The sequence below is a fragment of the Hippocampus guttulatus genome, chromosome 2, assembly GCF_054856545.1.
Source record: "Hippocampus guttulatus isolate MCC_2025c chromosome 2, RoL_Hgut_1.0, whole genome shotgun sequence".
NCBI classification, from domain to species: domain Eukaryota; kingdom Metazoa; phylum Chordata; class Actinopteri; order Syngnathiformes; family Syngnathidae; genus Hippocampus; species Hippocampus guttulatus.
This window is the reverse complement of record NC_141262.1, coordinates 26,287,743-26,311,725: the sequence shown is the minus strand read 5'-3', so window position 1 is coordinate 26,311,725 and position 23,983 is coordinate 26,287,743. Positions and strand designations below refer to the sequence as shown.

The window sequence follows — 23,983 nt, the reverse complement described above, 5'->3', positions numbered from 1 at the left end:
CTTTTGAGAACGTTTTCTGATCTCATTGCGCAAACATGAGGAAAAAAAATCATATTTGTTCATGTTAATGGGATTACGCGAGGGCGCCTGTTCATCGAAATGGAAGGAGCACAGAAAAGGATACGGGGCTGTGTTTGGATTCGCTCGCTCATTTCCTTCTCTCTAATAACTGAGGCGGGCGTACTCACCGCCACATCCACAATGTCCGCTCCGGCCTCCGCGCACGCCAACATGGCGGCCACGCCGGCGCCGGCCGTGTCATGCGTGTGCACGTGGATGGGCACGTGCGGGAAGCGGTCCCTCAGAGCGCCGACGAGCAGCTTGCTGGATTGGGGCTTGAGCAGACCGGCCATATCCTGGAATCCAAAGACACAGAAAAGCTTGGTGATCCACTTTGGGGAACTGACGAGACTAATCCCAGGATGCATCCTTCCACAGCAAACGAGGTTTCCCACTTGCGCACCTTGATGCAAAGGATGTGCGTTCCGGCTTTGACGAGCTCCTCCGCCAGCTCCAGGTAGTAGCCGAGGGAGTATTTCTGCCTCATGGGGTCCGACACGTCACCCGTGTACGAGATGGCGGCCTCCACGACGCCCCCCGCCGAACCGGCGGCCTCCATGCCCAGCAACATGTTGGGTAGGTAGTTGAGCGAATCGAAAACGCGGAAGACGTCCATGCCGTTCTCTTTTGCCACCTCGCAGAACCTGGAGAGAGACGGATTGCGTCGTGGGAACGGTGGTCGTTGCACCAGCGCGAGTACAGAGCAACCGAATTATTTGAACCGTTGCGACCCGTCCAAAAGACATTAAAAAAAATGACCAACAGAGGGAGACAAAACTCATAAGTCGGACAGAAGGCGTTGATGATAGCGTTGTGTCTTGTGTTGTTGTGAACGTAAGTCTTTGTCCTAACGCTAAAATATAGTGTCTCGTTGCCATGGAGACGACCTTGCTGGCTCCTGAACAGGAATACAAAGCACAGAACAATGAGGGGTAAAGGATGAGAAGGGGCGGGCTGCGGCGTCCGGCAGCATCAATATCAAGGAGATAAAAGGCCAAAGTAACGTTTGTTTTGGGAACGGGCCAACACTAATTTTAGTCAGCATTGAGTCTTTCACTGGAGCTCTCGATGGGCATCACTTGGCCAAATTGGTCATCAATTCTTCCAGGCGAGCCGCCAACTTCTCCACATTGTTATCCAATTTTTAAAGTGTCTCACGAATCGCATGCAGCTGGCGACGGAGTTCACTCCGGTTGACCACGCGCCAGGGCGCATCAAACATGCCCCGGCAAACTTGCTTGATTCCAATAAAACTGTCTGATTTCTGCACTTGGCGATAAATCAGCAAACTGTCGTCTCCAAATGGGAGACGACCCGTCATCATAATTCCAACCTGTTCAACATCCTCCACGGGAAGATTTGACAGGGCTAGCATCTCCACGCGTTCAAAGAACCTAAAGTAAACAGACAGCAAGTGTTCCTTCTGGACAAACAGGTGCTCCCTTCTCCCCTCTTGTCTTTGAAAAACAAAATTGTTGACTGCGTTGAGAGAGCAGCTTACCAGCTGAAGCCGTCAAGATTTACAGTGCGAAACAGAGAAACAGAAACGGGTTTAATTCATTTGAAGACTCGAGACATTTGCGTCTTAAGTCATTTCTCCCCATTGAAATGAATGGAAATGCAATTAATCGGTTCCAGCTGCTCCTACTTTTTTCCCATGAATTCAATTCAATTCAACTTTATTTGTATAGCACCGTATCATACAACATAAATAAATGAAACCCAACAACAAACATCACCCACACCCACCGAAATAAGCACTATTAACACCTTCAAACCCCCACCACCCCAAAAAAAAAAACGAGGCTGACACATATGGCCGAGGAAATCAATGTGATCTGATCGAGGCCGGATGTTATGAGGTTTGCTGGCGCCAAAACAAGACATGCTATAGATGATGCACTTTCCTAAAAAGAAGATTGCCTCTTATTTCCCATTTGAAATGTCATTAAACTGCTTCCTGCCCCGACAAAACATTAGCAGCTACACCCCAACGTGAATCCAACCATGACCTGAAAAGCCATCACTTTTGGCTTACTGTGGCCTTCTGAGCGATTTTCCATTTATGTGGTCTCACCGTTATAACCGGCCCCCCCCGAGGGTACCAATAACTTTGATGTGACACCCCTGATTTCGAGTAACACAACAAAGATTTGTCGCTCGCAAACACGCGGCGAATAAGTGGCCCTGAATCGGTGTTGTCGCAGATAACGGCGCACATGCGAGTCGGGATAAGCTGTTCAAAGCCGTCCATAAAAAGAATGAGTGGGAAATCCTTGCCTTTATTGCGATGGCTGGCAAACCTAATCAGGTTTGTCAGCACCTGACTGCAGCTGCTTTAACATAACATTTGCACAACGACAGCCATTGTCCCGCTCAACAAACGCACGCACGTAACAGCGAGCCACAAGGGGATTATTATCAGGCGCTGTGTCCAGTGTTTACACAAGTGCTGGTGCTGCTTGGCATCGTGGCACAAACACGCCGGCGTCCTAAATTTTGTTGTTATTATTCTTGCCTGCGTCACAAAGCCCCGCCCCCCCCCTCCTCCTCACTCTCCCGCCTCCTTCCTCCTGAAGCGACAGCAAGCTCCTCATTAGCGTTGGAGAACTTGTAGCATGAGCCAATGAAACGCACTTTAAATCAATTAGACACGACGGAATTACACTTTGATTCCATCATGTCGATAGCGCCGCTTTGGGCCATTTCACTTGCAGCCTGCAGCAGTAAAAAAAAATAAAAAATAAAATAAAAAATATGTCAAGAGAGACAGCATGAAAGCCGGGATGGAGGCAAATGGCTCAAAGACATTATTCCTAATCGTCACCCTTTTCTATGGCAGCATAGAGAGAGATGAGAGATGAATGGACGCATAAAAATGAACAATCAGAGAGGGGATAAATAATCAAATTGCAAGAGGGGACGGGCGGCCACAAAAACATCAGAGAGAACGGGGGAGGTCTGCGTCCATGTGTGTGTGGGCTGCCGTATTAGTCATAAAGTCACTACTAATTTCTCTGCACCCGGCGTGTGCGTGCGGAGGGGGTCTTACACCTTGGAGTGTGTATGTGTGTGTGCGCGTGCGGGCATGAGTCACCCACGCCAAGGAGCTGACTAATCAATCTATTTGGGAAGGGGCCCGAGGCGGATAGGACGTGTTATTTATGGGCCCTCAAATGCGCTACACGGGTTTCAGTGTGTGTCATGTGGTTTGGTGTGGCGGGCACTGGAACTGAAGCACACTCGTGCTGCAGATGGAGTCCTTGTTGTCTCCTATGAACGGCCACGAGCTGGCTCCCAGTTTGAAAATTGGAAGCTGAAAACCAAAAAATGAACCATCATCTGATCTTTCTTCATCTGTTTAAAAAAACCCCCACCTGTTGCGGAACCTAATTCTTAATTCATAAATATTATTGAATATTTTATACATCCATCCGATCCGTTTTATCCTCACAAGAGTCTGGAGCCTATTCCAGCCGTCTTCGGACAGTAGGCGGGGGACACCCTGAACCGGTCGCCAGCCAATCGCAGGGCACACAGCGACAAAGAACCATGCGCGCTCACACTCACACCTGGGGACAATTTTAGAATGCTCAACCAGTCTGCCATGCATGTTTTTGGAATGTGGGGGGAAACCAGAGTACCTGGAGAAAACCCACGCATGCCCGGGAAGAACATGCAAACTCCACACAGGAAGGTCGCAGCTGGAATCGAACCCGGTACCTCTGCACTGTGAGGTCGACGCGCGAACCACCGGGCCGCCATGTACAATATAGTCTGTCACATTTTTCACATTGTCACGATAAACTCCACAAATTATGAGGTGTCCCATATCCACATTTCCAAACCCATTCAAAACCCGAAGATAAATATGGGAGATTTTCACATCTGCTTCCTAATGTGCGTAATGTGTGTGTCCTTGTTGTCTCCAATGAACTGCCACGAGCTCTCTCCCGTTTTTCGTTTAAAAATTGGAAGCTGCAAACCAAAAAATGGCCTTTACGATTCTAATAGCGGCGCTCGTTAAAACGCGCAGATGTACCTCGAGGAGTGGCTCTGCAGAACACACACATGCACACGCACACACACACGCACACACACACACACACACACACACACACACACACACACACACACACACACACACACACACACACACACACACACACACACACACACAGGGAGTGACTCACTTGAAGACGGCATTGTCGGGGTAGTTGGTGTAGCCCACGGCGTTAGCTCCCCTCAGCAACATCTGGAAGGGAACATTTGGGATCAAAGCCCTCAACTCCTGGAGTCTCTTCCACGGGCACTCGGACAGGAAGCGCATGGCCACGTCGAAGGTGGCACCTAGGTGCACACACACACACACACACACACACACACACACACACACACACACACACACACACACACACACACACACACACACACGCGCACACACACAGACCTTAAGTGCGACATTGCTAGCAAGCGACTAAAAATAGAGAGATCTGAACACATTCCGTTTTCATTCCAACACTTTGTCATCTTGAGGCCTCCATGGAAGAGGGGGCGGCAGGACGAAGGGGATGGGGCGTGGGGGGGGGGGGGGGCTGATAGCAATCTCTCATTTCCCGCTGTGGATTAGACATTTATCATATAAACCAGAAATATTGAAGCCGCTGGTGGTTTTGTGCTGATCCAACAGTGTCACCATTAAATCTCATTTGGAGCGCGCGTTTGGAAATGGAGCGAGTCGGCAGTGCTGCGGGAAGACCAGGAAAGCCCCGGAAGCAGCTTGCGCTTTATCAATTGTTTACCGCGCTGGCCCAAGTTTGGATTTCAGCCGACGTCAGCTCGCTGGACTTTTGATATGGAACGATGCTGAGCCGTGGAGTTCATCCCAAACGGCGAGCTTGGCACCGCTCAATTAGATTGGAGGAATGACGAGGACGAGGACGAGGACGAGGACGCGGTGCGGACGGCGGTCGCTGCGGTGAAGAAGAGCAACTGGAAATGAGGCACCCCCGCCGCGATTTGCAGTCACGTTGAAAGGCGGCCGCGCGATAACGTGATGTGTTCGGCGTGTCATCCACTCGATGGAAGATTTAAATGTTAGTGCAGCATAGGATAAGTGTCGCCATACGTTGTGTGACCCCAATCGAATGTACTGTATCCTCCACGGTGTTGGGAGAAACGCTATATCAGGAAAGGGACTAATCCTCAAAGGGATTTTGCAGCTTAATCTGCCCAATGATTCATTGTGCCTCCGAGCGGCCGCAGTACATGACGCCAAATATGATCTGAGCGCACGCCGCCGAGACAATATGTCAAGATAACAAAGCGTCGCGGCACCAACCACAGACGGACACTTTCCTGCGCTGGAGGTTTTTCGGACAGTGTTTGGAGAGAAAACCTTGTCCTCCTTGTGCTCCTAAAACTGTTTCCCGTTTTGAAGGCACACTTTTTCAATGCCAAACATTTTCCAAAAAAAAAAGAAAAAGAGAAGCTCTTGAGTGCCGGCCTGTTTAGAGCATTCTGACGGATCATTCAAGGCGAACGGAATCTTGTGTTTCCTGATACACGACTACCAAATGAAAGAGAAGACTCTCTTCGACTCTCTTCTTTATCACAAAAAAGTTTGTTTCTCGATTATTTGTAATCAGCAGGAGAGCGTAGGTTGGTTTCACCCAAATTACCTATTTTCGGGGGGAAAAAAATGCAGAAAACAAGCTTTTTGTGAAAAGATATATTGTATGCTAAACAGTCATTTAGATGCTCGTAAATTTCTTCTATGAAAATGAAAATGTGCTTCTGATGGCAAAATAATGAAAATAAATACATAATAATGCATTTCGAAATAATCACCAGTGGAACAAATTTCCACTTTACGAACTTTAAAACTTCTGACTGTTTAGTGTAGTTACGACACAGTGTAGTAGTGGTAGTAGTAGTATATAGTCGTGTGTGTGCGTGCATTGTGCCATATATGTGTGTAAAGATGATATCTCTTTTTTGTGACACTGTTTTAGAAGATGAAACGTGACAAAGACTTCGATCAATCAGAAGGTGCTTGTAACAGCCGCATTTCCAGAGATCCGTCATGTTCACGGGTTTCCACATTCCCTTGACACACGATGGTCTTATCCACGAGACCCAATGCTACCATCTGATGGCCATAGCTTTTTTTTCTGCTTTCCCACATTAATCATCAAACCAGAGCTTCTCAAGACTTTTCTCTGGCCATTCCCATAAAAAACTAAAAATTCCTTGTTCGGGTTGATGTTGACGTCATTTCAGGTCAACGGACTCTCAAAGAATTAATCATAAATGCAGCTGTCGTGACATTTTCAAGGCATTATATATGTGATGGACATAATAATTATCAGGGCCCAATGGATTTTTTTGAGAGAGAAAAATATTTCTATAACAGATTAACAAAAAGAAAAAAATGGAGAATACGATAACTGACTTTTTCCTTAACGCTTACAATTAAGAGATGCATTAAAGGCAGAACATGTGACTGATTTAAAATACTTGGTCCTGTACTTTTATTTTTTTTTACCAATTATTATGGGGGGTGGGGTTTAAATGTATTATTAATGGTGTTCATTGTAAAAAAAAAACCTAAAAAGAAAAAACACCCAACAGATTTTGGCAGATTTTACAACAGCCCGATTAATCGGTTGAGCCCTAATAATTATTCCAGCTTGCGCTATCATGTCACATACCTCCCCAGTTTTCCAGGCTGAAAAGGTTGTGCAAGTTATGACTGACAAACGGCGAGATTTTCTTCAAGTCGTGGGTGCGCACCCTGGTGGCCAGCAGGGACTGGTGGGCATCTCTGAATGTGGTGTCCATCAGCAAGAGGCCCTGGTGGGCACGCACGGCCTTGGCGAAGCCCTCCGGTCCGTCGCGCAGCAGGACATCGCGGAATCCTACCGGAGGATCTCCTAAAATTGCAAATGATCAGAAATTAAGGATGGTTCACTACGGTGAAGCCAGGCACAGTGTCGATGCCAATTTCCGGGAGCCCATCTATGACGTTTCACATTGTATGTTAGCGCTGAGCTAGCAGACTTTTGAGAGATGAAATGAAACATTTGGTGGAATGTTGATGGTTGTGTAATTTTCGTGTTTTTTTTTTTTTTATCGCCTATTGTGGAACATCTCAATAAACAATGGTTGACTGAACAAAACAACAACAAAGCATCTTGTCATCGCCTGTTAACACCGAGGTACACGTCTGCCATCAAAGCGCAAACAACACATTTTACTCCCGCGCTGCTCTCACCGAGCCTCTGCCTGGCAATTAAACACAAGCACAACCAGAGGCTTTCAAATATTGGCAGCCCGACTGAGATCAATCCCAGCTGGGCAGCGGATGTTCATCAATCAATTAGTCCAGTTAATGAGCTAGCGTCTCTCCGCCTGGATGCTCACGGCCCTCTTGTACTTCTCGTTTGGGTTTCTTTCCACTTGAACTTTTTCTCGGTGCGGCTCCCCCACCAAAAGCAAAATGAACTCGGGTGTAGCGGGCCCCCACACCCCCCCACTCCGACTAAAAAGGACACTTTGAACTTATCAAAAACGAATCAGGCAAATGATGTATGTGTATGGCTCGCCCAGTTTCACACCAAGTGCGGTATGCATTCGCAACGCCGCGCAGCCTAATGGCACAGGCCTCCGCATCAATAATCCGACGAGCAATAGAATGTCACTTACAGCGCCACAATACACATTAGAAACCCATTTGTGTTGCGCGCCTACTGTGTGCATTACGATTACTGTAATCACACACTCGATGTACCCGACGCGCACCGGGATGGAGTTAATTGGCCGTTTTATTACCTCCATCGGGGAGAACTTTTGACTGGAAGTTCACATTTGGCCGGAGATCACGCGGCGCTCTTTAAAAGTAAAAATATCCGGATACAGGAGAGTTGTCCGGCTCGGTTCATCGCTCCTCGTGTTTGCACCTAGCCGGTGATTGCCTTTGTGTGCAGACCGGATTATAGCCTACACCGGACCAAAGCCGCTCTTGTCCTCTTTTTCTAACCCCGGTCTCCGTCCACGTCGCTCTCCCTCTGCGGAGAGTGTGATAATACTGGCCTAATCCCTCTCTTCTCTCCCTCAATCCCTGAGTTGAATGAAAGCAACGCACATTACAAATCTCATTACTCAGTTTTCGATGCATGCATGGACACTGGGCCGTATACCCACTCCCTGCAGGCCACGCCCCGCCCCACCACACCCTCCTCCCATTTCCTTCACATAAGAGGGCCCACCACAATATTTGTAGACAAGCACAGCAGAGTTGTCGTTGTTGTGAATTTTGGAGTTGTAATATTATATTATCGTTTTTTTTTAAATTTCATTTAGACTTTTGTTACTTAAATTTCAGTTAATTTGTTTTCTGAGCAAGTTTGCTTTTTCTTCATTTTTCCTTGCTTCATTTTAGTATAGCTTTTAATTTTAGTATTAGTTTTATTTTTTGTTTTTTAATTACATGGAGTGTTGTGTTTCTTTTATGGAAGATTAAAAAAAGTGATTAAAGCTACGGTCAGACTGCAAGTCTGAATTCTCAATGTGATTATTTTTGGGGTGAAGTACGATTTTTTTTGGGGTGGAATCGTTCACATAAATTAATTTGCTACATCAACCTGTCTGGTGTGTGAACCAAATGCGTCGCCAAAGTGACCCACATGCACAGAATAAGAGACGACATCATTCGCAATGGAGTGTTTACTGAAGTAAACATGGTAAAGCATGTCGAAGCTCATCGTTTTATCATCTCACATCTTAAAAGGAGCAATGCGGGAGGAGGTAGAAATATTTTGGGGGAAATGAGGCGAGGCTTTTCGATTCTACTCATCCACTAAAGATGATGTCACGTCATTGCTGTCTGCGTGGCTAAATTACTATCGTCACTACAAATGTCCACTTCATGCTTCATGTTTCCAGTGGGGATTCAATTTAAAGCAAGTATAAAGTTAATACTGTGACTCAACAATTTAGCAGATTCATGACAGTTTATCGGTCGTCAATAAAAAATTTAAATTGAGGATTTATTCTATATTGGTCTTCCAGGTTAGGCTGACACGATAATAAAAGCACGTGAACCATGAATTCAGATGAAGTTACCGAACACTGAACATGTATTTTGAGGCAGCAAAATTGAAACGCTCCATTAGGGCACGAGGATGAATGTAGTCGTCATAACTCGTGGGAAGCTGGACGTTATGACGTACTACCTTTTTCTCACTGAAAACTTCAAAAGGCTTGTCTTTTAATGCCAACTGGCACCATGTTTGAGATGCGCATTTTGGGCAGTCAGATTTGATGAATCATGCCTTGCGATGAATGATATTTTGCAGGTTATTTAGTGATCGGTTCATATTTGCAGGAGATGCCTGTGTGTTGCGGCCAGGCTGATTTTCCACTTAAAAAATGAGCAAAGGATGGAAACGGCATGTGGACAAAAAAAAAAAAAAAAAAAAAAAAGCCCACCGGGACCGAACGGTCAACGCAGGGGCACCGCTTAACCGATCCAAAGTTCACAGTGCATCGTGTCAAAAGCATTTGGGGCAAATTCATAACCGAGCGAGGAGACCAAAGAGCCTGACTCCTGAGACTGCGCGTCGCTGGATGAACTACGTGTCAGCACAGCTCGGTCGTGAAGTCGGTCATGCGGCAGGTGAGGGATGCCAACAACTTTGGGCTTCATGAATTGCACTCGCAACCCCCTATTGTTTGACTCATCGCTCAGCGGAGAAGCCCGGGGTGCAATCCTTTCCCAAGGCGGCTGCTAAACGGAACCTTTTAAGGAGGCTTTTCCGCCGAAAGCCATCCGACTGTTGGACAGTCCATTTGTCATTCAGGCGCTGCTTTTATCCAAAGTGCCCTCAGGTTTACAATTTGAAAATAACGAGGCCAGACCTGGACGGAAGTGAACCTATCGTCTTTGATGAGACAGAAGTGAGCAGAAATGAAATCAAGCGCATTTTATATGTGTCATTTGCAAATTGGGTTTTAATCACTGCGCATGTTGAAACTATCCTGTTAATTCAGAAAGGGTAACGGTCGGACAGCTGTAATTGCCTTCTCGTATCGTATCGGCGGATTCTTTCACTGCAAGGCCATACTGGTTTTGCTGGGATCAATTAGTGCTGAAGAAACAATGAGAAATGATCAAATTGAGATTTTTCATCCTCCATATTACGATCGTGATTAAATGTGCTTTTATTTGTCTTGAAGATCCAGAGAGGGCCTGTCCACTAATTCGGTGTGAATTTTAACAAATCCATAGTGGAGGAAGTCCGTCTGACAATTTTTGTAAAATAATCTCATTTTACTTGGTCCCTCCCCAACAACCCCAATAGTACAATTGCAATTTAATATGTGATTTTTTTTTCAAAGGCCCTTTTCGTATGTATTTTGTGAACAATAAACAATATCAGCTTTGTTTTCCAAATATGTTTTCTTGTCTTACACAGTAAGTTAGGCTGACGCTAAAATAAAGGCAAATTCACCATGAATTCATGTGAAAGTGTTTTCTAATTATTTTTTATTTATTTTGTGAACCGCTTTATCCTCACAAGGGTCGCGATGGGTGCTGGAGCCTATCCCAGCTGTCTTTGGGTACTAGGCGGGGGACACCCTGATCTGGTTGCCAGCCAATCGCAGGGCACACCGAGACGAACAACCAGGGACACCTAGGGGCAATTGAGAGTGTTCAATCAGCCTGCCATGCATGTTTTTGGAACGTGGGAGGAAACCTGAGTACCCAGAGAAAACCCACGCAAGCCCGGGGAGAACATGCAAACTCCAGAGGAAGGCCGGAACCCATGACCTCTATCTACACTGTGAGGTCGACGTGCAAACAACTGGATCACCGGGCCGGCTTTATTTTATTTATGATTTACTTCAATTCGAGTTGTTAACTTCCTAAACACGTTGGCATTAATTATTCAGCCCCAGTGTGAATCCCCACTTGGATGCAAATGGAAATGCGCATGTCACAATTACAGAGAAACGAAATTCTTTCGACAATTTCAGCCTATGCAAGAACCACGAAAAGACATTGACATCTAACAGAGGGAGACAGGAACGGCGGCGTCCCGATTTCTTAGATAAGAAGGACAAAAGAAGGGGCACGAAGAATGGGCGGGGATAAAAGCAACTCCCAAACTTTGCTCCTATGGGAGGGGCACAGCGCGGGATGTGGAAAAAGGCCCAGTGACCAAATGCAGAGCCTGCCGCCGGTAAAGTTACATACCCATGGTGACGGATGGAACCACCGGGTCAACGGAGGACGGTTTGGCCTTCACCGGGATGGGCGTGGTCGGTCCGTTCACCATCACGTGACCTACAAAATGCAGCAGACAGTTGGAAGGCGGCACCAAATTAGGTCGATGAAGAAATTCGTTGGTCGTCTTTGTCGTTATCGCCCTACCGAGATAATGCAGCAGCTTCTGCGCTCGGTTCTGCGTGGGCTTGAGATTGAACAGTTCCTGGTTCTCGTCGATGAATTGCGTGTCCACGGTGGAGTGGAGGAACTGATGGTTGGAGAACACATTCTGGAGGAATGGGATGTTGGTCTACGATGGGGAGAGAGGGAGACAAAAAACAGCACACTAGAACTGATACGTTTACGATGCAAAAAAACGTCCTGGGCAAAATATGGAGTTGAAGCAGAAACTTTTCCAAAGATGGACAATTTTACATTTTTAACAAATGAATACGATTTTGTTGTCGCCGTGTCATCTGTTATTTATTTATTTATTTTTGCATTAAATATAATGCAGCCTTCTCATTAGTCCCGCGTCCTAGACGCATAATATTCCCGCGGGATGCACAGTTCCAAATAATGTGCGTTTTTGGGGCGCAAGGAAATTTCTGAGTCAAAACAAAACAAAAAAAACCAAACAAACAAAAAAAAACGACGGTAAATCTTTTTTTCCAGCAACAAACGCAGTTTGACCATCGCCGCCATTGTTGTTTTGATCTCGCGTTAAGTAATCTCGCGTGACGAGATTTCCGTTCTCGCGAGACGAGATTGCCGTGATCGGGCTTCACCTCGCGGGAAGCAGACGATTGCCAAGTTGTGTCACGTTAAAACAAGTGTTGCGAAAGTTTATTGCGGAGATATCACAGAGGAAGCAGCTAAAGTTGGATAGTTTTTTTTTGCGATAAGAAGTTGACTTTGAGAAAGCCTTGCATCATTGGAAGCAGACTCAAGAGAGGAGAATTTATGAACACAAAGACTGAACCATGGGATGAAATAAAAACCTATTTCTCAGCAAATCTTGAATTATTGAATTTTCTTGCAGCATTTGCTTATAAGGAATAAACCTATTATCATGGTATATTGTTGTTGTTTGTGTTATTATCATATGCAATTGAATAAGTAGACCATTTCAGAATTTGAAATTTGGGACTCTCTAAATGCATAATGGGACTCATACTTTTCTGATCAGCGAGTCCCTGGGACTCGATTCGACACATCATCACCGATAATGTGTTGAAAATAGCGTAAGAACAAATCGATAAGCTCTCCAATAAACGATGCGGCAGCCGTGCTGCATTATGTTGCCCCGAGATCGAAAGTCTGGAAGTTTCTTTCACAACAATGAGGGGAAAATAGGTTCACCTGTTTTAAATAAAAGTGGTGCTTTGGTGCACAAAGAGCTGGTCAGATACGACGGTAAGTGCGTGCTGATTGACGCCCGCCTATTTATCTGCTTTGGCGGCTCATTGTTTTATTTATTGATCCCTCATGGCTCTAAGACCACAATTGTTTGCTTTTGTGATCTACGAAAGGATGTTTGTGTCGTTGGCAACAATATCCGATATCGAGATCAACTCTCTGTGATGAGAATTGCGTCTTGGCATGGAACCCACGTGTGATCTTTCAAAAAGAACCTCCCTGCTACTCTTGCGGGGAAGCAAGCTCGCCTTTAATTGAGCACACTCACAGAGCTTGGTCCCCAACCAAGACCCCCTGGATACTGGGTAAAAAGCGCCCCCCCCCCCCTTCCCTCTCCGAAGCACACACATGTGCCTCGGTATCTTACACTGGCAGTCTATAAATAGGCTCAGGCTCAGGCGCAGCGCTGATACACGGACACATTGTGACAAAGCACGACTATCGCCCATTTAGCTCGCATCCCGAAACACCTGGAGTGACTTGAGATCATTTGCCTCCGCAGTCACTCAGGAATCCAATAATTAGCAGGTGCAGTAAACGCAACACAGGCACACACACACAAAACAAACACAACTCATTAGCGGTCCCAAGACGGCACCGCAGAGCAAAGAGATCAATCTGCTGAGGCATGTAAACGCGCAAGTCGGTCACGCCGATACAGCCCAAATGAGACGAGGATTGTTTTATTCAGTGGTGCGCCGGAAAATGAACAGAGACAGATTTCAGATCCGCGGCACTTTGTGGGAGCTGACGAAAAGAACTTGAGAAAGTGAGACCAAGCGTCTCCCTCTTTGGAAGCGAGGACTTGGGGGGGTGTATACTTAGCCACGGGCGGCGGGCGGGCCGGCGAGGGACGAAGACAGCCGAGGGATTCACGAGGCCGTGCGGCCTTGGGCTAACGCAAGCTGTGCGGCCCAAAAGACAACTGGGGGGGGGGGGGGGGGACGCTTTTGGCTGCATGATGACTCTCCTTCCCATTTATAGGATCGCCGATAGCAACGCTATTAGAATGGATGCCGTCTCCAAGGACAAAGCGGCAAGCTATGAAAATCCGATTTGATCCATTTTGATTGCAGTCCAGCCGCTTGCTGCGTATGAGCAAACTTTCGAGGACAAAAAAAGTATTTGCCAAATCATTCGAACGAATGGTTAAGATTAAGATTAAGATATCCTTTATTTGTCCCGCAATGGGGAAATTACAATCAGACTTCAGAAAGGAAAACGCTGGGTAGGGAGAGGGAAAAAAAAAAACACGCTCGAACTATCCTCTTCTGAGGATAATTTAAGTCCAGGATAAAAAAAGACCCTAGCACATAAATAAGCATATGACAGTTACAACAAGTCACAAGACATAACATGTAATAAGGGGGAGGATGAATGGGAAGGGGGGGGGGGGGGGGGTGACCGCGACGCGGCCGTCCTGACCAGCTGCACGGCACCCGTGCGCTCTGCAGATCGAACCATGTCACGGGGGAAAAGAATCGGAGCGATGAAGACGGTGATAACAAGGATGTGTATGCGCGTGTGGTTGTCCAGTTGTGTATGTGTATGCGTGTACAGGTCATAGCTGCTTCGTCGAGGTCTGCTCATCATGAAGACAGTCCCGGCTTATCAGTCCATGGCCGAGAAGGTACTTCCATGCGTACTTCCATCCAGGGGAAAGGCCGGATAGCGTTGTTTGTTTTGGAGGGACGGCCGCCAACAATTTCAGACAGCCTTGAGTCCGTGGTCTGTATCTCTTCACTGGCGCCGATCAGCCCGAATCCGAAAACTCTTTCCGCAGCGCGGATTCCAACTTCTCCATGTTGTTGTCGATCGCGCGGAGTTGCTCCAAAACCGCAACAATATTGCGGTTGAGTTCAGTCCCCGCTTGAGTCTGAGTGTTGGACATTCGCGCCCAACCATCCAGAATGACCGGCAGCCTCTTCACTTCCAATAAAGCCGCTCCGTCGGTTGAATTTTGCGATAGAACAGAAAGCTGCCAACACCAAACAGCAGCATACCTGTTATCAAAAGGCCAATAATGTAGATGTCTTCCACATCCTCCACGGACAGTATTGCCAGGCACACCGGTCTTCACTCTCTCCATGGATCCAGGGCGTATCCGGCAGCAAATGTCCCCGGAGGGCAAGCAGGCTCCCCACTGCCTGCTCTTTCCGTCGAAAAAATTTTGTCAATTGCATCGAGAGACCAGCCAACTAATTCCATGGTTAGTTCTTCGGATGAAAATACGGTAGGAGGCTAGGAAAAAGTTAGACAAAGACAGCACAAAGACTAAGTGGCAAGCAGGGAGAGGTTGCGGGGTGGGGGCAGGAGCTGTGCGAAAAAAGCGTCCGCCTTCGTCGAGAGCCAAGCAGAAGAGGGGGTTATTGGGTCATTTCAACATCGTACTTGCGCAAAATGACAAAAAAAATACCCACACAACATTAGGTACACCTGCATGAAGCAGAGGAGCTCAAATAGCTTCAATATGTTCAAGAACAGTATTTAAAAAAAAAAAAAAAAAAAAAAAAAACTGCACTCCGTGTGACGCATGAAAACACTTGAAGTGAGCCGAAGAATTTTTTGCAAAAGCGCAAGGCTCGAGGCGGCTCCAGTACGGGCTCTAATGAGATGTACCGAACGTTGTGAAATATGAATGGAGACAAATAACACAAGCTGCTGCGATTAATGAGTAAAACGAATACCGTGTCCTTTTGCACTCTACTGTATCCGATCAATGTGTTCATTAGCAGGCTGGCCGGCATGCCTGGCGGGACAGCACGCGCACGCACTCGCGCCAATCTCCCTCCTATTTTACACGACATCGCCTCCCCTCGACAGACACCCCCTGCCCTGACTCGGATGGACTCGAACATCTGTCTGGATAGCGGCTCTCAGTTTGGCCGGCTGCATGAAAGATGACAATCGCACACGCAAACAGTCTAGCGAAAGCCTTTTTTTCGTATGGGTGGCCCATCCACCGGCCCCGGGAGATGACATGTAGTCATGAGGGGCCTTGTGTTTACTTGGCATCGTCATAGAAGGCCCCCCCCCCCCTCGCCATTGGATTTGCGTCAGCGTAGCGTCAAGTGGTGAAAAGTTTAACTCCTAGCAAAAATTGTATCGATGAAATTGATTGCACACACTCACAAAAAAATACATAACAACAAACCGATAACACCTCTGTTTTTGTAGACAGTGGCGCAAATGTCGGCGCATCCAGATTTGGTGCATTTGGTGCAATTTATTTCATTCATAAATATGTGAACAGCGGGCATCAAGCCATATGGATCAATGTATTATTTGTAATTCATCTCTGTGGGCAGCACAGGTAAGGGGGGGATTTATCCAAGTGCCCGCTTCACCCCCGAAGATGTGCTTTCGCCATGTCGAGAGTCCAGTACGCCACATTTCAAGCGAATGAAAGGAACCACTTTGATTGGCCATGACTGAAGTCGCCCGTGACCACCCCCACAGCGGCACACACGTCCCTCTCGCAGATCCGCCGCCCCCAACATCGGCTCTAGCTCATCTCCACTACTTATGGGAACACTCGCTGATGATTACGTCATGCTGACGTACATTGGCTTTGCGGTGCTGATGCTAGTTTAGCATTCCTAGCGCTGCCATTTTCATGAAGCTCAATATTCATTCTCTGTGGCATTATCACAACTATGCACATTGATAATCGGCTACCGTTTCAAACGGCCATGTTTGAGGATCACACTCACGCACGTTCGCGAGGGGCGCGGTTTTGTAGACAAATCTAAAACACAGTCGTGTTCTTGAAAATATTTAGCCGGATTAGCTTCAACGATAATAATAAATGAATGCCGCTTCAAGGTTTGGAGGGGGTGGTGGGGGGGTGGCGCCACAAATGAACGTAACGACATAATCCTAAATCCCTAACCGCAAACGGTGATATTAAAAACGCCGTGTGGCAGCACGACTGTGTCACAACACGGTTTTGTTCCTCCCTCACAAGATTTCCTCCGAAAAGATGCAGCTATCTCCTCAAATCCCGAACTCCTGGCAATTACAAACACGAGAGGGTACAAAGGCACGATCGGCGGCGCGTGACATGAGGGCGCCGGGGATCGCAGTCGCGCCACCTCGCCGCTCCGCGCTCACTTCACTGAGGAGGAGCTGAATCGAGGCACCGTTGGGTCATTCATACTTTCGCCTCCGTCGCCGCTCGCTCGCCCATCTGTCACGCCTTAAACCGTCAGCTCTGACACATAAACGGGAGCACACAAACAGACGACATTCCACATTCCACTTGCTCCCGGTTGGCTGCGAACAACTCGAGAATAAGAGCTGGCTGCATTTTATAATCTGGAGGGTTTATTTCCTCAATAGTGAACCCCAAGTCAGGCCCTTTGGGTGAATTCAATATGTATGGTTAAAAATTTTTAAAAAACATGAATGAAGATGCGCTTCATTCAATTCCTTCTTTTTTTTTCTATATATTGATGATTTGGGATTCAGATCAAAAGATTGGATTGGATTTTGGATTGGATTACAACTTTATTGTCAAATGTGCTGTATGTGTAACATACAATGAAATAGAAATTTCATTTGTGCTGTATGTTACACATACAGCACAAATGAAATTTCTTCCCTCTCAACATAAAGCAAGAAACAAGAGGAGCCGCGGCGAGTGTCCGCGCCACCATCAAAAGAAATGAGATGAAATGAGAAGGAAAAGAGATGTTTATGAGACTCAAGTTCCGAATTTCAGTTTTTATTTCCTGGAATTGAGATTATTGTATCATACAAAAAAGTATGAGCTAGTGCTCGTTTTTGACCTTTTCCACAGATGACGAGTGGGTCTCTAATGCATCCCTCACGATAAAAGCCGGTTCAGTGTGACCGTGCTGTCAGATTTCCATTGCGGGGGGCTGCGGAGCTGTCTGCGGTGCTGAAAGCATCGGCAGAGCGCAGCTGGCCCATAAGACACAAAGCACATCACCGGACTGTTCCACTAAAGGTGCGTTTGTAACGCGCGGCTCCAGCTTTGAGCACGAGGTGGCTGAAAATGTTCAGAGGAGGAAGACTAACGCCCCCCCCAGCCTCAGCAAAGTGACACGGCGTACAATTCCGAAGAGCGGCGCCGCAAATTATCTCGCGGCGTTCCGCCGTCAGACTTTTCACACCTCAGGTGCGCTCGAGCATCCAATTTCCAGCCGCTCCCAATGCTAAATGCAAGCGGGCGTAGTGATATGAGAGAAATATTCGCTCACAATTACCCATAATTAAATGTCAACTGTGGTCTGGTCGTCGCCGGGGGCGCCCGCAGATTGCTGCCATTCATTGTCAAGCCCGCAAATGTTTTTGGAGTGGAACTTTCAGCAGCACTTCAGGAGATCTAACCCGATCTTGAGGTTGGGTGTCATTGTTATCAACATCATTCAAGATGCCAAAGATGTCAGCTGGCGCGACACTCGAGCGAGCTCTTTGGCAGCGCCGTCCTGATGAGCGATTTCTGGGTTTGGGAATAAATTTGCTATGCTTCGCGTGGAAGGCACCCCCCCCCCCCCCCCCCCCCCCCGTCCTCCGCCCCCTCCGCCTCTCCTTCTTCTTCTCCGGAACACCTGCTAATGTGTTGCCGGCTGAGGAGACAAAAGAAAATCGCTTCCCTTTGTACTGATCGTAGGTCAGCGCTTGAAGCGGACGAGAAATGTATCAACCGGCTAACGCCATAAAACACGCACCAAACAGCAGAAGGTGAAGGCCAACCGGCGTCATTCTTCAGCCTCCGGTCCGATTGCAAATCCCGCCAGGGCGTCACGCACGGCAACCGGCTCTTGGAAACATTTGGCTCGCATCTTTGATTGAACGCGGGCTGCCTTCTCCCTCAAGTAATTTCTTCGGTGTGCTCCGAGCGCGTACGCGTCGAGCTTTTTAGCGGGCAGCGCGAGGCCAACAAACAGGAGCCGCCGCACTTTTTCTTGTACTCCATTGACCGCTTCCCAGCAGTGAGTGGTTAATCATTAGGAGAGCGCATTAGTAACGCGCGGCAAATAAGTAAAAGCACAATGACATGCAAAGAGCTCCCAGGACAAAATTAGGAGGCGGAGCTCGCGGCTCGTGTGTGGGTGTGGGTGTCCTTGTATTTCATTATCGTTGGATTGTGACAAATGCAGAGGCATCGGCCCTTCAATCTTCCACTCCAAACCATTGACAGTCCTTGTGTGTGTGTGTGCGTGTGTCAATGTTGTTAACAACCCTGCCAAATTCAAACGATTGGAAATAAATAATTAAATAATCACAATGCAGAAAACTGTTTGAAAATGTTAAAAATAAAATAAAAAAAGTTAAGCTCGTCTCTCAGCTCTAAACCACTGTGGGCGTGTCCAGTGACTGCACCGAAAGCAGGTCCCATTCGGCTGTCAATCAAATGTCACAATGACAAAGGGATTCCATTTCGTTGGGAATATTTCTTTAGTCCACACATAACATGTTTGAGCCATGAAAATATATCCACATCAAGCTACACGTGGCTGGAATAGATCCCACCAGGTCATTGCGGGGCTGTTCCATGACAACGTGGCACTCTAAAGTGGCCGTTCAAGCACGGAGCCTGTCAAGTCAAACTTCAATTCCCCCCCCCCACCTGTCGCCCCATTCCTGGTTGTCCCGGCTTTCTCACCATGACGTACATGCACTCATGGCAGACAATGAGGTTCTCTAAGGCCAATGATTGATTGAAATAGCTTTTTGAGTCCAGTAAAAATAACCCCCTAATGCAAATTCAACACATTTTCAGTTCTTTGCAAACACGTGCTGTGTGGCAGAAATTGGAATGGTGCATTTTTTTTTTCCATTGGGAGGCTTATTTAGATACATTGAAATTATTTTCCAACGTGTTGATGACTTGAAATTTATGCTGAGTGTCATTTGCATGGACTGCATTGGACATCAGGAAATTTTACTCAGAGATGGTTTGAAATGGCCCGCAATGTATTTTTGACGCAAACTTAAAAACTGTCTTTCGTTGGGGTTTTTTTGTTTTGTTTTGTTTTTTTTTTTTTGTAGCTCTCAGATTTAAGCTCTACAAGTTGAACAAAATGACTCAACTCAGGAAGGAATCGACTTTGACTGTAGGCAGGAGGCGCAGTTCTCTATGAAGCCACTCCGCATTCGCTCCTCCAACTGACACGTGACCTCTGCAGCCACTGCAGGCTTTTTATTGGTAGCATATGCAAATTACAAGGAACATAACACTCCCCTCGTTTCCACGCCGCGCCTCTCAGCCCGGCCCTCCCTGTGCAAACAACAGATACTTTGTCATTTCAATGCGTAGCCTCTCCACAACTGTAATTTCGCTCAAGGACATCTTATCATGCTGGAGCGCATCCTGTACTTCCTGTCCGCCCGAAGTTGAATCTTTCTTTCAGTATTATCAGTTAAACAAGCGCCTTGGCTCCATTCACCTCAAATTGACCCCCTGATTCTCTGTGCTCAATTGTGTACAAGCGTAGGCACACCGAGACGAACAACCATCCGTGCACACGCTTGCACCTCGGGACAATTTAGAGTGTACAATCAGCCTGCTATGCATGTTTTTGGAATGTGGGGGGGAAACCGCAGTACCCGGAGAAAACCCACGCAGGCCCGGGGAGAACATGCAAACTCCACACAGGAAGGCCGGAGCTGAAATCGAACCCGGTACCTCTGCACTGTGAGGTTGATGCGCTAACCACTCGACCACTGCACCGCCCTGAATATTTTACCATTTTATACATTATTTTATGATTACAGCAAAAAGCCAATGCGCTAACCAAAACTAACCTCTGAGCTGATTTGAGCGTGCTAATATTGACGTCTCATGAAAAACGGTGTGGACGCACAAAAGACAACACCTCTCCGAACAACTGAGGTCACACAACACCACGGCGCCTCATAACCTTCGGCGGAGGGTGCATTAATTGCGAGCCAATGAGCCATGAAGCAGAACACCGTTAATTGAATAGGATTGGGCCGGATGAGGTGTCAAAATCGCTCACGCCGGTGGGGGGGGGGGGGGGGGGGGGAGTCCAAAACACCTGAGCGCAGGCCAAATAATGACTGCTCGGGGAACGGGAGAAAGCAGGGCCGAGGGAGGGAGAAGATGAAGAGCCGAGGATGAAATTGAACCGTGGCCGCCTCCCATCCCGCTTTCATCTCCAGCTTTCTCACATCTCGTCAGCACAATGTCTGCTGCCGCGGCTCAAGCGCAAGATTCCATTTAACACCCTGTTCTTCCAACGCGTAGAGATGGAAGGGACGCGAGCTTACAAGTGTTGGGCTTCAAATCCGTTCCTCCGCAAGCCCGCACTTGCTGCCCTTATCTCACCAAGGCGCTCGGGAGAGCCTCGGCCTTGCGCTTCCCCTTCTTCACTTTGCTGTCCTTCCTTCCTTCCTTCCTTCCTGGGCAATCGGCCCCCGTCAGGGACTTGCCCCCCCTCCCGGGTCCCACACCCGGTACGACTCTCGCTGGTGCCCCGCGAGGTTCACACTCAGTGCGGGCCCCGGAAGGGCCCTCGCCTGATTTATGTTTAAGGAGGGTTGTGGGGCGGCTACTCCCACTTCCCTCCGTTCCAGCGGGGTGAGCCCTGGGCGCCTCACCTCCCGGTGAGGCCCCACCTCCTCCCCCGCCGGCTGGTGGGCATTTAGCCGCAACTGGGGCCCAAGAGCCCCGGCGTTCCCCCCTCGCGCCACTTGGAGGCATCCCACCACGCGAGGTTCACTTTGCTGTCCTCACACCGTCTTCCTCCTCCTCCTCTTCCTCCTCCTCCAGCTCTCCCCCTCACTTTCCCCAGAGTAGCTCCAGGCGCTAAGAGCTCGTCTTCCTTTCATCTCCCGCTCTTCCTCCATATGTCCGTCATGCAACTCCTCCCAACACAGCTAAAAATAAACCGCGTCGTCGGCTACTACGAGCACCTCGACGACATCAGGCGCATGTTACCGTAAAAAAAAATACGCGATTAAACCTGCCACTGATGAACTGTGAGGAAACTGATCTTGGATCTTCTGAGTCGAGCATTCAAGAGACTCTTCATGAATGACACGGACACAATTTGTGATGATCTGGCGATACGAATGCCGATCCGCTATCTTCACAAAGCACATCCAAACAGTTTCAGTTGTCTTAATATCGTCGTTTGAATAAAGGCCATCCAATGTGATACGTTCATATGCCCCGAAATGTAAGAAGCCAGGTCCTTAGCACAATTTAAGTTTATTTTACGATTAACTGTACTTGGGACATGTGTGTATTTTTTGGGCCGGGGGGGCGGCGGTGGGGTGGCTCGAAAGTAACTTCCACTACTGGAGACAAAATCACGGTGTAATTTTAACATATTTGGCCAATAAAGATTTATTCCGACTTTAATTCTCTTTTAATAATCGTTGCTATAAAAGCACCGTTGGGGGAGAGGCAATAGAGTAAGAGAGCATAAAACGATCATCAATTCGACTATTATACATAATGAGTGGCACGTTTGTAAGTTAAAAGACTGAAGCGATGTGACCAAACGGTCAAAGCAAGGCTTTTGAGCGCACTTGAATGCGCCACTTGAGTCCTCTCGCCTTGCTTACACGAGGAAGTGACGCTTCCTCGGGTAGACGAGGAAGTGACGCTTCCTCGTGTAGCGTTCCGTTGTGAGCAGACGTGTTAAATAAAGATTTTTTTATTAAAAAAAAGAGCGTGGTTTCGGTTTTCGAACAGCCTTCTGGAACGGATTATGGTCGAAAACTGAGGTATGACTGTACTGAGAAAAGCTTAGCGCTAACGTCACCCACCGCGGGTAGTCGGAGGTTGAGGCACAATTCGCTGCGACTCACGCTGCGCTAGCTAGCCGCTGGCGAGCTCCAGCTTGCCACTTTTGTGGCTGAGCACGAGTCGCTGCGAAGTCAGTAGTCATCGTCACTAAGATGCATTTTTGACAAAGGCAGAAGTCATGCTAATCGCTCAGCTAACCCAAGCGTGGCGCGGATAGCACGTTTGACATCGGAATCAAGTGCTTGGGTGATCGAGTCCACTTGTTACAGACGTCTGACTGGAACCGCGTTCAAGCGGAGAGCTTCCAACTTTGAACAGCAAAATAGCAGACAAATTTCTGGGTGCTGGAGAGAAAATCGACTCGCTCAATAGATCCGGCACCGCAAATGAACTTTTGTTACAATGTACGCCAGCCAGGAATAGTTGCCTGTAAGGTTAAAAGTATATTAATAGCGTATAAAATATTCATACTGTCAGTTTATTTATACGCTACTTGCTTATTTATTTATTTATTTATTTCACAATAGAGTCGCGAGTTTGGATTTTGATTTTATGCGCAACAAATGTTCTCAAAACTACATGAACGATCCTGATCATTTGAATCGGGTGTGTTGGAGGAGGAAGACATCGAATTTCGGGGCTCTTGAATACCGGACTTGGATTGCTTCTGGACAGGAAAATACAGTTTGCTGCTGTACACAATGTCCATCCATCCATCCATCTTCTCCCACTTATCCGGAGTCAGGTTGCGGGCGCAACAGCTTTAGCAGGGAAGCCCAGACTTCCCTCTCCCCAGCCACTTCTTTTAACTCTTCCGGGGGGATCCCGAGACATTCCCAGGACAGCTGAGAGACAGTCTGTCCAGCGTGTCCTGGGTCGTCTCCAGGGCCTCCTGCCGGTGGGACATGCCCGGAACACCTCACCAGGGAGGCTTCCAGGAGGCATCCTAATCAGATGCCCGAGCCACCTCATCTGACTCCTCTCGACGTGGAGGAGAAGCGACTCGACTTTGAGCCTCTCCCGGATGACCGAGCTTCTCACCTTATTTATTTAACACCCCCACACCCAAAAAACAAAAAATGCTCCACAAAATTAAGAAGTCGCTCTTTGCTGATTTGAAGCCTTGTTAACCAGCTCAACACAAAATACAACGTTGACTCGACTTGATCATCTTCTGGATTGTTCCTACGCAGCGTTTTCCATCTCCTGCATTCACTCTCCCTCCCCTCATGTCTGCACCCCCCCCCCCCCCCACTTCATCACTCTGGCTCCACATCTCACTCACTCTCTCTCTCTCTCTCTCTCTCTCTCTCGCTCTGTCACAAATCGGCGCCAACGTAGAAGGACCTCAGTCCCGTCTCCCGTTCCATCTTAGGCGCAACGAAAACATAAGGAAGAGTCAAAAGAAGTGTATCGGGGCGGCAGATGAAAGCAGGGAGGAAGACCTGCAGCAAGAAGACGCTCGCCGTCTCTTTCCTTCCCAT

The 23,983-nt window shown here is 47.6% G+C and overlaps 1 protein-coding gene across 1 annotated transcript in view; it reads right to left on the bottom strand.

The window, feature by feature from the left end:
* Window positions 1-23,983, bottom strand: part of LOC147209274 (pyruvate carboxylase, mitochondrial-like) — a 149,228-nt gene that overhangs the window by 18,462 nt on the left and 106,783 nt on the right. Inside the window, exons 13-18 of the mRNA XM_086105036.1 lie at window positions 11,498-11,642; window positions 11,321-11,410; window positions 6,774-6,995; window positions 4,254-4,410; window positions 464-704; window positions 189-356 (exon numbers count right to left, since the gene is read on the bottom strand). Of these exons, the coding sequence (XP_085961162.1) occupies window positions 189-356; window positions 464-704; window positions 4,254-4,410; window positions 6,774-6,995; window positions 11,321-11,410; window positions 11,498-11,642 (1,023 nt within the window). The remainder of the gene's footprint in view (window positions 1-188; window positions 357-463; window positions 705-4,253; window positions 4,411-6,773; window positions 6,996-11,320; window positions 11,411-11,497; window positions 11,643-23,983) is intronic.